General features: G+C 45.7%; 1 protein-coding gene across 6 annotated transcripts in view; it reads right to left on the reverse strand.

Moving 5' to 3' along the window:
* Nucleotides 1-13,407, reverse strand: part of LOC144771467 (potassium/sodium hyperpolarization-activated cyclic nucleotide-gated channel 2-like) — a 1,987,727-nt gene that overhangs the window by 654,558 nt on the left and 1,319,762 nt on the right. For all 6 annotated transcript variants that reach the window (XM_078655897.1, XM_078655894.1, XM_078655895.1 and 3 more), the window contains exon 6: nucleotides 6,452-6,545. In XM_078655897.1, the coding sequence (XP_078512023.1) occupies nucleotides 6,452-6,545 (94 nt within the window). The remainder of the gene's footprint in view (nucleotides 1-6,451; nucleotides 6,546-13,407) is intronic.

Raw genomic sequence — 13,407 nt, forward strand, 5'->3', positions numbered from 1 at the left:
CCAACAGATTTCGAACGGCTACCGCTGCATTTTCTACTTCTGCCCAGGGAACCAAAACAAAGGAAATACTTATGCCTGTCCTGGTTTTTAGAAAGGTGCAAATAAAAAAAGGTTGAGAGTTTTTTTAAAGGCTTTTAGAAAAGTGGAAAATAACTCTTCCCCCCTCCCATCTTCCCTCTCTCCTCAACATCCCCTCCTCCCTCTCTACTCACTCTCCCCTCACTCTCTCCCCAAAGACCTTCGCTGCAACCCCTCCTACCCTCTCTTCAAAAAGAGACTCAAATTACTTCTCCTCAATAAACACTCCAGGCCCTAATTTTTAGCTATCCTGAATCCTGCTAAGTACCCTTCTATCTCTAAGCGCTCTTATCCTACCCCTTTCCCCCTCCTTCACTATGCTCTACCCTCCAAATCCCTCCTCTACTCCCCTCCCATGACCCCTTCACTTACCCAACTCCTTTTCTTCTTTCTCGCTCCCACCACGATAGTAGCGGTAACATCTTTTGGCCCTCATAGCGCCCCATTGCTCCTTGTTGTTGTTGTTGTTCGGCCATTTCCCAGGTTGACCCGAGCCCTCCCTCGACCTCGCTCCCGCCTCCCTGCTGCCCCTCCCACGCTCCGCCCCTCCACTATCCATTTATGACTAATGATCCAACGCGCAGCGTCCACGCGCAGCGTTCGTGCCCCAGTTGCGCCGAAGGTGCGCCAAAGGTAAGCCCGTCTACGCCCGTCCGCGCCTGGACCGCGCCCAGCGCCCGTCCCCCTGCTCTATGCCGCTCCCAACCCCCCAGAGTCACTTATGATGCCGCTACTCTCCTCGCCCTCAACGCCGGACGCACCCCACTTTGCTGCGAAGCTACCCCAGGACGTACCCACGGCCCATTCTCCTGCCTCTCCTGTAAGTTCAACTGCGTCAGGACCCTCACCAAACACACTTCCTCCACACACAGCTCCGAACCCAACGACTTGAAATGCATCCTACTGAACACCCGCTCGGTCCACAGACATGCAACCGAACTCTGGGACCTAATCGACACTGCGTCACCTGACATCGCCTTCCTTACTGAAACATGGATGAATGCATCTTCTGCCCCCGACATCGCCATAGCCATACCGGACACTTACAACATCATTCGAAAAGACCGCACCAATAAAAAAAACTGGAGGAGGCATCGCCATCGTCCATAGAAACACCATCAAAATTACAACCAGCTCTGACGTCAATCTTGCAACCGCCGAACACCTCCACTTTCAGATCCACACCGACCCCAGGACCACACTTAGAGGAACACTCATTTACAGGCCCCCAGGCACCCGATCTCAATTCAGTGACGACATCACTGACTTCGTCAGCCCGCACGCCCTCGCCTCCGAGAACTACATTCTTCTAGGAGACCTCAACTACCACCTTGACAACATTCACGACAACAACACCACCACCCTTCTGGACAACCTGTCCAATCTCGGACTCAAACAACTTGTTGACACCCCCACTCACATAGCCGGACACACACTCGACCCTATCTTCACCTCCAGCAAGCACATCTCCTTCGATCATACTACAGCCCTCCACTGGACGGATCATAGCTGTGTTCACTTCAGCTACAAAACAACCCTGACCCACAACCATCTACAACCCATTCCCCGAAGAAAATGGAACAAAATCTCCACCGAACAACTCCTCACATCACTCAGCCAAAACACTCCCACCCTGGCAACGGACCCAGACCTAGCGGCCACCAACCTCAGGCAATGGATTACCCACAGTGCGGACGAACTAGCACCCCTGAAAAAACACCAGTCGAAATCATCCAGCAAAAAAGCTCCCTGGTTCAATGATGACCTTAAAAAATCCAAGAAGACATGCCGCACCCTGGAGAAGAAATGGAGAAAAGAACCAACTTCAGACAACATGGACTCCCTCAAGACAGCCACCCGCAAACACCACCAACTGATCCGATCCGCCAAGAAATCAGCACTTAAGAACCGTCTCGACAACAATTCTCATAACAGCAAGGAACTCTTCAATATCGTCAAAGAATTCACCAACCCTCCCGCAGCATCCAACGACATCACTAACTCCCAAGACCTCTACGATGCGCTATCCTCCTTCTTCTACAACAAAATTGCCGACATCCACAACAGCTTCAAGAATACTCCCAATGACCAACTCACCCCACCCACTTCAGATCCCACCCCTCCAACTAACTACCTCAACTCCTGGAACCCAATCACCATTGAAGACACCATTCGCCTCATGAACTCAATTCACTCTGGCTCACCTTCTGACCCCTGCCCCCACTTCATCTTCAACAAAGCTGACTCCATCATCGCTCCCCAACTCCGCGATGTCATCAACTGCTCCTTCGACTCCGCCACCTTTCCAGAAATATGGAAACACGCCGAACTCAGCGCCCTTCTGAAAAAACCAACAGCAGACCCCTCAGATCTGAAAAACTACCGACCCATTTCCCTACTCCCTTTCCCGGCCAAAGTCATCGAGAAAGCCGTCAATAGCCAACTAGCAGCCTTCCTTGAATCCAATAACTCCCTGGATCCCTCACAGAACGGCTTTCGAGCCAAACACAGCACCGAAACTGCCCTCATTGCGGCGACCGACGACATCCGAGCACTCCTGGACAACGGTGAAACAGTGGCCCTCATTCTACTCGACCTCTCCGCCGCCTTCGCCACTGTCTGTCACAACACCCTCATACAATGCCTCAACAACATCGGCATACAAGGAAAAGCCTTGGACTGGATCATCTCATTCCTAGCCGGGAGAACACAGAGAGTCCGACTCCCCCCATTCTACTCAGAGCCCACCGAAGTCATCTGCGGCGTACCTCAAGGCTCCTCACTCAGTCCCACCCTCTTCAACGTCTACATGAGTCCCCTCGCTTCCATCGCACGTCAACACAACCTCAACATCATCTCCTACGCCGACGACACCCAGCTAATCCTTTCCCTCACCAAAGACCCCAACACCGCCAAATACAACCTTCACGAAGGTATGAAAGAAGTAGCCGAATGGATGAAACAGAGCCGCTTAAAACTCAACTCAGACAAGACGGAGGTGCTCATCCTAGGATCCTCCCCTTCAGCTTGGGACGACTCCTGGTGGCCTTCCGCTTTGGGATCTGCGCCCACACCCACAGACCATGCACGTAACCTTGGCTTCATTCTAGACTCCTCCCTCTCAATGTCCAGACAAGTCAACGCCGTATCGTCCTCCTGCTTCAACGTCCTTCGCATTCTCAAAAAGATCTTCCGCTGGATCCCCCTCGAAACAAGAAAGACTGTCACCCATGCACTGGTCACGAGTCGACTGGACTATGGCAACACACTCTACGCCGGAATTACTACAAAATTGCAGAAAAAACTCCAGCGCATCCAAAACGCATCAGCGAGACTCATATTAGACATCCCGCGCCAAGAGCACATCACCGGTCACTCAACAAAAGAATTACTTTCCGCCTTCTTACCCACGCACACAAGGCCCTTTATAATCTAGGACCCGAATGCCTCAACACCCGACTGTCCTTCTACTATCCCACCCGCCAACTAAGATCATCCAATCAAGCCCTCGCCGCAGTCCCGCGCATCCGAAAAACCACCATGGGTGGCAGATCCTTCTCCTTCCTGGCTGCCAAGACCTGGAACTCACTCCCCACCCACCTCCGCCTTACTCAGAATCACATCTCCTTCAGAAAAGAACTGAAAACATGGCTATTCGATAAAAAGTAAACCCCTCCCCCCAGCGCCTTGAGACCCTCTCGGTGAGTAGTGCGCTTTATAAATACCTGAACTTGAACTTCTCTCATTCTTCTTCTATTGTTTCTTTTAATCTCCCTATAAACTAAAAAACTGTAGTCTGTATTTAATATATTCCTGTTTATGTTCCTATGTTATCTTCTTTTAACTATGTAAAGCGCTCTGATAGTCTCGGGTCCAGCAGCGCTATATAAAACCTTTTAATTAAATAAATAAATAAATAAATCCCCTCTCCTCTCTCTCTCCCCTCCCTCTACACCCTCACACTCTTCCCTCATTCCTCACCTCTCCCCTCTCTCCTCACTCCCATCTCCTCCCACTCTCCTCACTCTCACCTCTCTATACTCACTCTCTCCCCTTTCTCCACTCTCCTCTCTCTCTACTCTCCTTCCTCTATCCTCTCCCCCTCTCTCATCACTCTCCCCTCTCTCTCCTCACTCTCCCCCTTTCTCCCCTCCCTCTACCCAGACTCCCCTCTTCTCAGTCTACACTCTCCCCTGTCCTCACTCTCCCCTGTCCTCACTCTCCCCTCTCCTCACTATATATTTGAATAACCTGCACTAAGTCCTTTAAAACGAACGCAAATTTGTCAGACCATTCCTAGCAGCCATTTCCCAAAATTATTTTTAAAAAGTCACACTATTCCAAGAGCTACTTTTGCGACCTTCCTCCGAGTTAATTAATACATCCTGTAGCGTTGATAATTTCTTTTTTACAATCAAGATCAAATACAAAACATGTGCACTGCTGGCATTTCATGTTGCTGAGGTCGATAATAGTATAGTGACAAGACCTACAGAATTTTTCTGGTTCGGGCTGTTTTTTTTTACCTTCTGGCCGACCTACTTCAATGGAATATTTGCTCCAGTAACATACACACCACCCCACACACAACACCCCACACACACACACACACACACCAACACAACAACCACACATACAACACCACACACACAACTACAACCACACACAACACACAACAACAACACACACGACAACGACACACACAACAATCTATCTATCTATCTATCGCCGTCACTCTATCTATCGCCCTCACCCTATCTATCTATTGCCCTCACTCTATCTATCTATCGACCTCACTCTATCTATCGCCCTCACTCTATATATCGCAAAAGAACAGCATCACTCAGCAACACCACAGCATCACTCAGGGACACCACAACATCACTCACCACTAGCACAGCATCACTCAGTGCAACCCCAGCATCACTCAGCACCACCACAGCATCACTCAGCGCCACCACAACATCACTCCGCGCCATCACAGCATCAATCTGTGCAACCATTCAACAACAACTGGTTCAAATATGTTCTCTCAATGTTTCAAGCTTTAGTACAAATGTCACAAAAAGATGTTAATATTTCACTTCTGTTCTTGGATTTTCGTCACAATAAAACTGAACATAATCTTCACAAAAGTTATTTACAAAAGTTTAAGCTATTGCCATTATAAATTACAATCACTTTTATTTAAGTATTAATTATTTAATATTTGTAATATCAATTCATCTAAGTCACGTAAATACAAAACATGTTGCATTACAAATGCTATAGGTGTCACATTTGCGAAAGTTATAACTATTGGCATTGTAAATGACAAAGCTATTAATTTAGCTATTTTCAAAACCAACACATAAATAAAAAAATTGTCATTTACAAGACCAATAGCTCAAACTTTCATAATGCGAGACCTATTGCATTGCAAATGCTTGTTGTTGATTGTCTTGACATTGACTGGGGCCACATCCAGAACAGAAAAAGAATGGGAAGGCTCCTTCTCTTAAAGGCCGGCGAGGTTAAATGACCGTCCTTCTGTGGCAGAGTTTTGAGGTGAAATCCTTCCTCATCCACAAGTCTATTTTATAGCATCTCCAGAGTTGACAGAGGTTGTAAGTCTTAATGGAGTGAGAAGAGTCCTGAAGGCAGACAATAGATACATTGTAGTATTGATTCCAATACGTTTTCCCTCCACAAGCAGGTCATCAGTCAAAGAGTTTGTGTGGTGGGAGTACCACCTCTCACAAATGTATGTAAACAATGGCATTTACTACAAGAGAAAGTAGGGAAAAGGAAACAAAACCCTAAATGCTATGTTTTCAGGATCCTGACTGTAAGCTGAAAATGTTTACTTCTTCGCCAGTCTAACACTGACTAACGGGAAGTGTGGGATTTTTTCGAACTTTCAAACATTCAAGTGCACCTGGACACAGCTTGCAAAAAGCCAATCAGAGTCTACATGTTCTATTTTTATTTTAAGAGGGAAGACATTTTAGTGGTTTCTACGAAATGAATCCTGATAGTTGATGGGGAATTTAATGTATTTTTTAAACTAATAAAAGTAAAAAGACTAGAAAATATTGCCTATTATATGTGTTCCAGAGACTCAAAAAATCTGCGGAGATTTTGTACCCGTTTATGAAAATGAGAGAACATCCTATGACAGTGATATCACATTTCAATTTATAATGAGTCACATTTTCAATCACAGAAGCTTCAAACACACTTACCAAATCTTTAAAGTTGTTGGTCTCAACTAATATCAAGTATCAGAAATTGCATAGAATTACATTTTACCTTGAACACACAACTTGAAGAAAATATTATGGCTAGTAGTGTTAGTCTTCCATTTCTAAATCTAACTATGCATATCCTTTACCTCGGGGAGGTTCTGTTGAGCCATAACCCATTGTGACCAATTGTGATATTGCTCGGAAAACACTAAATGTGTACTTTTCAACCATGGATTTGTCCTGCAAAAGAGACAATGGTAGATGATTTTAGCGTCATGATAAAATGCTAGGAAGAGCTTAGCAAACATTTTTAAGAGGTACTATATCAATCTGAAGGTCTATGGGTCAAAAAACAATTGCCTTTTCTATGACACAATTGGGTTCATATCAACCAGCGTGCTTAAAATTGCATTTGTGTTGATTTAAGTAAGAAACATGATGGGTGCACCTTTGTGCATACTGCATTGAGTCACTACAACTTTTTTTGCACTGTTCTTTTAATTTTTATGGTATCAATATGTTGGTTAATATGTGGCATCATAATTGTAGTTGTATCATTCGCATTCAATTGTGTGAGTAACCTTAAGGATTACCAAAGTCTTTTCTTTTCTAATGACTTTATAAAATATAGTACAATGGAGTAGTACAAAAATAACTTAATATAATAAGTGTGTTTTAAATTTTTTTTTTACAAACATGAATAATCTATTTTTTTGAAAAATATACCAGAGAAAACATGTGAATATTTTTATTATGTTTTATTGAGCACGAACTCAACCTGAAAGTATCAGAGCGATTTACAAAGTTGACAAAGCAGCAGTTACACATGTAGTAAATACAATCACATGGAGTGAGCACAAACACATAGTAACAGTAGGGACAAGAAGTATATGCTAGACAGTAGCAGTTACACAAGTTACAAATCGAGCAAACACAATTGCATAGATTAACCACAGATACGTAGCAACAGTACTGCTTCGTTGCAAAAGACATTGTGCAAGTGTTATGAATTAATGCATTTCAAGGCAATTGCTGCGGTCCATGCTATGCAGGTACTGGTGTGCATGCACACAGGGGGGACATGTTGCGCCCCCCTGTGTGCATCCACATGGCATGATGCACATGGGGGCTATGAAGGCCCCCTTTTGTTTCCTCACCACCACACTTTTCATGGTGGTCACACCTACATGAAAAATGTGGTGGTGAGGAACATCCTAAAATGTTTGGCAGGGCCGCTGCGACCCAGCCAAGCATATTGCTGCCTCAAGACCGCCGCACCACTGCCAGGAATCTCTGATCCATTGCGGTTTCGGTGGTCCCAGGGCGGCCCAACCAGCCTGATCGTAATAGGGTGGCCGGGAGCCTGCCACTGCGGTACCCCCATGAGTCTGGCAGTCCATGGACTGCCAGACTCGTAAAACCCCCTAATGCTAAATATGGCCTATTGCCCAAAAAAATAAATTCGCAACATACACACATGACAATTATTTTTTAATTCATTTTACTGAAATCATTTTGGGAATTATCTGATCTTTATAATGTCTAATATCACTATTATAAACATCAGCAATGTATCACATACAATTTTGCACCACTTTCTTATCATGATACCCTACCATGTAAAGCAATAGCTGTAAATGTGCTATTGCCATTTTCTGTGTAATTTTTCCCCACGTCTGCAAAATGCACATTCAGATTTCTGTGTCTAAATGGGTAACGATGTTGTGTAGTAAATAAAAAAAGAAGATGATTTTGAGCTCTAACAATGCCAATACCCTTGCATCTTAGTGACAAAATCAAACTGCGTTTTTTAGTGTGGCACAATGGCTGCAGTATATCTCAAATACATTTGCTGGTGCTTTAAAGACAAAGGTCAACCATGACTCCCACAAATCCCCTCATGCAACTCCCACAAACACCATCACACAACATGTAAAGTGCTCAGACACCTCCTGGTCCAGCTAGTGCTATATACAAATCATAATTTGACAAATTATAATAAAATACACACTAGACAATCTTGCTAGACAAGTTATGCAAATCTATATAGTCCAATCAATTTTCTAAGAATTGGTCACATATTCATCAATACCATTATATCAAATTTTTATCTGTATAAATGCTTTAGTTAAAAAAAGAATTAAACAGCCCTCTTTTCATTTACTATATCCCATCACATGCATGAGAATATAGGTCAACAGGCAACTTCCAATTTCAGTAATACACTTATTCCACACAGAAATATGTAAATCAGATATTTGACACTCATTTATTAAAAGTTGATGTTTTAAAATAGAAGATTTATACAGTATGAGACAAGGGGAATTGTTGCTGAATAGCTATAATATCGGGGCGTGGCCAAGCAACACGGTCGACCGGACATGAGCTCTTGAGCTCCCGGCCAGCCGCCTGCCCAGTAATCGGACTTGATCCTGTGGATAAACGTCTGCAACTAAAGCGGAGACCTGCCCCACGGTGCATGTGCTGTGTGGGGAGTCAGTAGTTGCATAGAGAAGTTACAGCAGCCATTCAAAATGTATCCTTGCTAGAGCGAGGCCCGGTAGGGGAGGAGCAGCTCGCCGCATGGACGGAGGCTACGGAAGGGTGAGGATGCAGACCCTACTGTCCTGACTTCTGGCTTGCACTCCTGCGCCGGAGAGCCTGCCCCCGTTTGGCGCTGGCTTCTGATCGGGGTGCCGGCATGGTGCAGTGTGACACAGGTGGCTGAAGATGCCCGACAGAGGCCGACTACGGTGATGTGGCCTGTGCCGGCGAATTGGGGAAGGGGCACACTGTAGGAAAGGATACTTATGCTACTTCCTCATTCACTACCAATCGTGACGGCCGGCCCCGGTGGCCCGTGGCCCCTCAGGCCAAGGTGCTCGAAGGCCCAGGGCCCTCGCTAGTAGGACTGCGGCTCTGTCTTCTTTCAGATCACAGAGGAACTCTGCGGCTCTCGGACATGAATCCTTGACGATGCGGCAGCGGCACTGCAGGTGAGGAGCTAGGAAAGGGGGGACAACTAAGGGCCGCAGTATCGCCTTCCTGACCCCCCTCCACTGAGCAGGCTGGAGGCACCTGAGGCCGGGTCCCACGGGCAGATGATGACAAGTATTTTGGCCTGGGTGTCCAGACAGGGGTAAAGAGGACCGGCTAAAGACCCCTTTTTAGGTCTCGGGACCTATCGATGCGCGCATGCGCATCGAGCGGCGCGAGAATTCAAGTGGCGAAAACATCATGAAACCACCAGCTTTTTGCTGGTGTTTTCATGCAGTTCATGTGAACCACGTGAGCAAACATGCACGCGCATTCACGGCCAGGGCTTCTCCTCCCCTAATTATTCATGGCCGGCCGCAGGCCGGCGGTACTTTCAGTTTCCCGCTTCTCCTCCCCTAATCATTCATTCCCGGCCGCTCACAGCACATCAAAGGGCTTCGCCCAGCGTGCGCTCTGCATTCTCTCCCCAGCCAGCTTCCCCCAGGCCGTGTTCCCTCATCCCTCGCACCCCCTCCTCCTTCAGGCCCCCACCATTTGCTTCCATTTGCTTTTGCTTGTTTTTAAATGAGGCCCTTCCTCTTCCTCTACTCATTCTTCCCCTCCCTCAGTTTATAGCCTTAATTTCTTCTCCGTTCAATTCTTTCCCATTCCTCAAGTCTTCCGTCCCCTTTCTTGCCTTCCTTCCTATTCCAAACATTATTCCCTCAGTTCCCGCGTTTCTTTTTCTTTCTTCCGTCGTCCCCTCCCATCCATCCGTACTCCCTAGCTTGCTTGCTCTCAGCCTTACTTCCCCGACTCCCTCCTATCATCCCTCCCGCTTTTATATCGTCTGGTGATTTCGTTTTGCGTATCCAGTGTTAATCACATGCATCCACGTTGTATTCTGTCGCTGGTCTTAGATTCCCCAACCTTGTGCATTAGTTTCTGTCAAAGGAGGCAAGTCAGTCAGTGAGTGAAGCAGCGAGCGAAATAAACGCATACGATGCGTTGCCGCATCGTGGTTGTTATATGGTTTAACATGCTACACCAGATACATGGAAACCAGAGTTTCCACTGAATCAGTGTAAATTAAAGAAAAAACAAAATGCGTCATTAGAAAAATGTTGCATGAACTATTTCGCCAACAATGTTTCCGTTGTTTCTATTTTTCGTGCCACTTTCTCTCTGCTTTTTTGTGAATGAGGAAACCACACAAACCATCTCATCCTCAAGCAGTAGTACCCCCACCCCGTTTTGTGTGTCCTTATTCAGTGTTGGCATGTTGTCATTCGACCGTGTGTATTATATTTTCTGAGTATATTTATACTTATTGTGTTAGGTTTTCCGGTCCCGCCTGCCTATCTATGTATCGGCGTTCAGAAAAACACAATTCTACCTGTACCTCTTCATCCGGGATACCATTTTTTAATGGAAACCAGAACATTATAAATATCTAACTAAATTTTGGTTTTTCACATTCCAAATAATTTTTGTGTGTTCCATATTAAAAGTTCTATCCGCAGAAAAATAGCCTAGACAGTGTTTTCAAAGACATAATGTCCGGACACATATTGCTTCCTTTTTGCCCACGGAGGAGATTTCTAGAACCTTCCTTATTCCCCATGGGATTTTTTCGTGTCGTCTGGTTTGGCAATGAGATGCACGCGCTACGGATGGCGGCTTGTCGTTTGGGCCTGTGCCTGTAGTAATGCGTTTTGGTGTCAGAATTAACAAGCATTGGCATTGCCGATAAGTCTCGCTTGTGGGACCTTATAAGTATTTAGTTTTGCAGCACACTATCGTTGTTGCATAATCGGATATTGTGCTGCAAAACTAAATACTTATAAGGTCCCCAAGCGAGACCTATTGGCAATGCCAATTCTTGTTGATCCTGGGTGAGGCCTGCACTGAACTGGCTGAAGGATTGTGTTGTAATGAAGGGATGACACGGAGGCAGGTGTCAGTTAACAAAGGTTTATTCTCTCATGGCACAGAATCGCAGCTTCCCTCACGCCTCAGCCAGCAGTAACTGACAAACTGCAGAGGTCGCGAGGAACGCCACGTAACAATAGAACGTTGTTACAAGAGCATTCCATGGAGGCGCGCGGCCTCAACGCAAGGGACATCATAACATACCCCCCTTTGTTCTACACGCAGGTACACTAACACACGCAATAGCTATGAACAGGAGAGGAGATGAAGGAGAGGAAAAGCGAGAGCAAGGATGAAAGGAAGAAGGAAGAATGCAGGACCGGGGGAGTCAGAGAGGCAGAAAGAGAGCAAAGAAAAGAAAGGGCTAATCCACTAGGAAATCCTGTAAGTGGTGAGGAGGCCCATTGACCAGCAATGTTTTTTGACAACATTGAGTGGCTTGTGAAGGATGTAAATCTTGATCTACATCACTGTGACCCTGGCGAACACCCAAGTTATCACCACTGGGACCAGGAGCTCTCATTTCTGCACAAGAGCGAGAACTGTTCAATAATTGATAATCATGTGCTAACATATAACCTGAACAAGAATCTCTACCCCTGCTACCCTTGGGTGGATTGTCTCGTGAGCAGTACTTGGCTACTCTACGTAGATTCCACTTTTCTCCATTTGACAAAACAACATGCCACTGGTGAACTTCTTTAACCTGGAAAGGGCCACGATACTTACACACACCCTTAACCCAACGACCAGATCTGACTTTAAACCAATCTCCGGCCTGGAGACTGGTGTGGGACATAGGCTGAGTGTTCACAAGAGTAGGTGCAGTAGTGGATTTAGATGCATTACCCACATGCACACTCTTCCCATCCAATAACTCTCTGACCCAAGAGGGTACCAGTTTGGTAGAGGGTTTCCTTCTGCGCATGGCAACAAAAGGAACAACACCGGTAGTGGTATTTTCAGTTGTGCAGTAAGCCCACTCCAGTTCATTCAAGGTCTCATCGACATCCAGGTTATTGGTGAGAGCGAGACCAATAGCACCTTTAATCATGCGGTTGGCTCTTTCTACAAAACCATTGGACTGGGGATTATAAAGTGCAGTGCGAGAATGTTTGATCCCACAATGGCATAAGAATTCACTCATTTCACCCGAACTCAGCTGCGTGCCATTGTTTGTAATAAAGACATTGGGATAGCCTTCTTTGAAAATGCAGTGTAACACTTTTATGATGACTCTAGTGGTGATTTAGGGAAGAAGGTGCACAATCAGCCATCTAGAGTGAACATCCATGACAAACATTCCAAACCTTTTATCGGGGTGAACTCTGGGCATGGGTCCAATGAAGTCCAGGCAAATACTATTCCAACTCACACCGGGATCATGGATGGAACTCGGAACAGACTGTGGTCCAACCTTCAACCTCTTTTCACACTCCTTGCACTCACTGCACCTTTCAACCTAATCGACAACCTCAGTATCCATTCCCGGCCACCAAAACTCGCTCCTCAATCTTTTCTTGGTAATAGTCTGCCCCATGTGTCCTTCATGGGCCATGTCAAATAACCTCTTGCGAATGCCAAGGGGAGGAACAATTTTATCACCATGCATGATAATCTGGTTTGCAACAATAGATAATTTGTTGATAATAGAATTAAAAGGTCTCACATTACAAGGCAAGGTGCTCTCTCTACGCCCTCCTTTAAGAATGAGGTTGTGGACAACCTTAAGTACCTCATCCTCTGACATAGCACTCACCCACTCTTCTTTGTTGACCACCCCACAACTCCATTGAACAACATCTTCCACACATGAAATGGCACCTTCTTTGCACTTTTAGGGACCCTAATCTTATCTCTTTTCCCACTCTAAAGGCAAACGTGATAAGCAATCTGCTTGGACATTGAGCCACCCAGAAATTAATTCTATCTGAAAGTTGTACTTTTGTAATTTGGAGGCCAGGCGAGCTAGGCTGGCTGATCCCTTTCCGGTCCTACCAGGTGACAACATTTTAGGTAGTGGCTTGTGGTCTGTATGGAGAAGATTCTTACGTCCCCAGACATATGTTCTGATATACTTAACACGCCAAGTGGCAGCTAAAGTTTCTATTTCAATCACTGAGTAATGACGTTCAATGGTTGTCATGGTGCATGAAGCGAAAGATACAGTTTTTTCGGAAGTACCATCATTCTG

Source organism: Lissotriton helveticus, chromosome 8 (assembly GCF_964261635.1).
Source record: "Lissotriton helveticus chromosome 8, aLisHel1.1, whole genome shotgun sequence".
In the NCBI taxonomy this organism is placed as follows: Eukaryota; Metazoa; Chordata; class Amphibia; order Caudata; family Salamandridae; genus Lissotriton; species Lissotriton helveticus.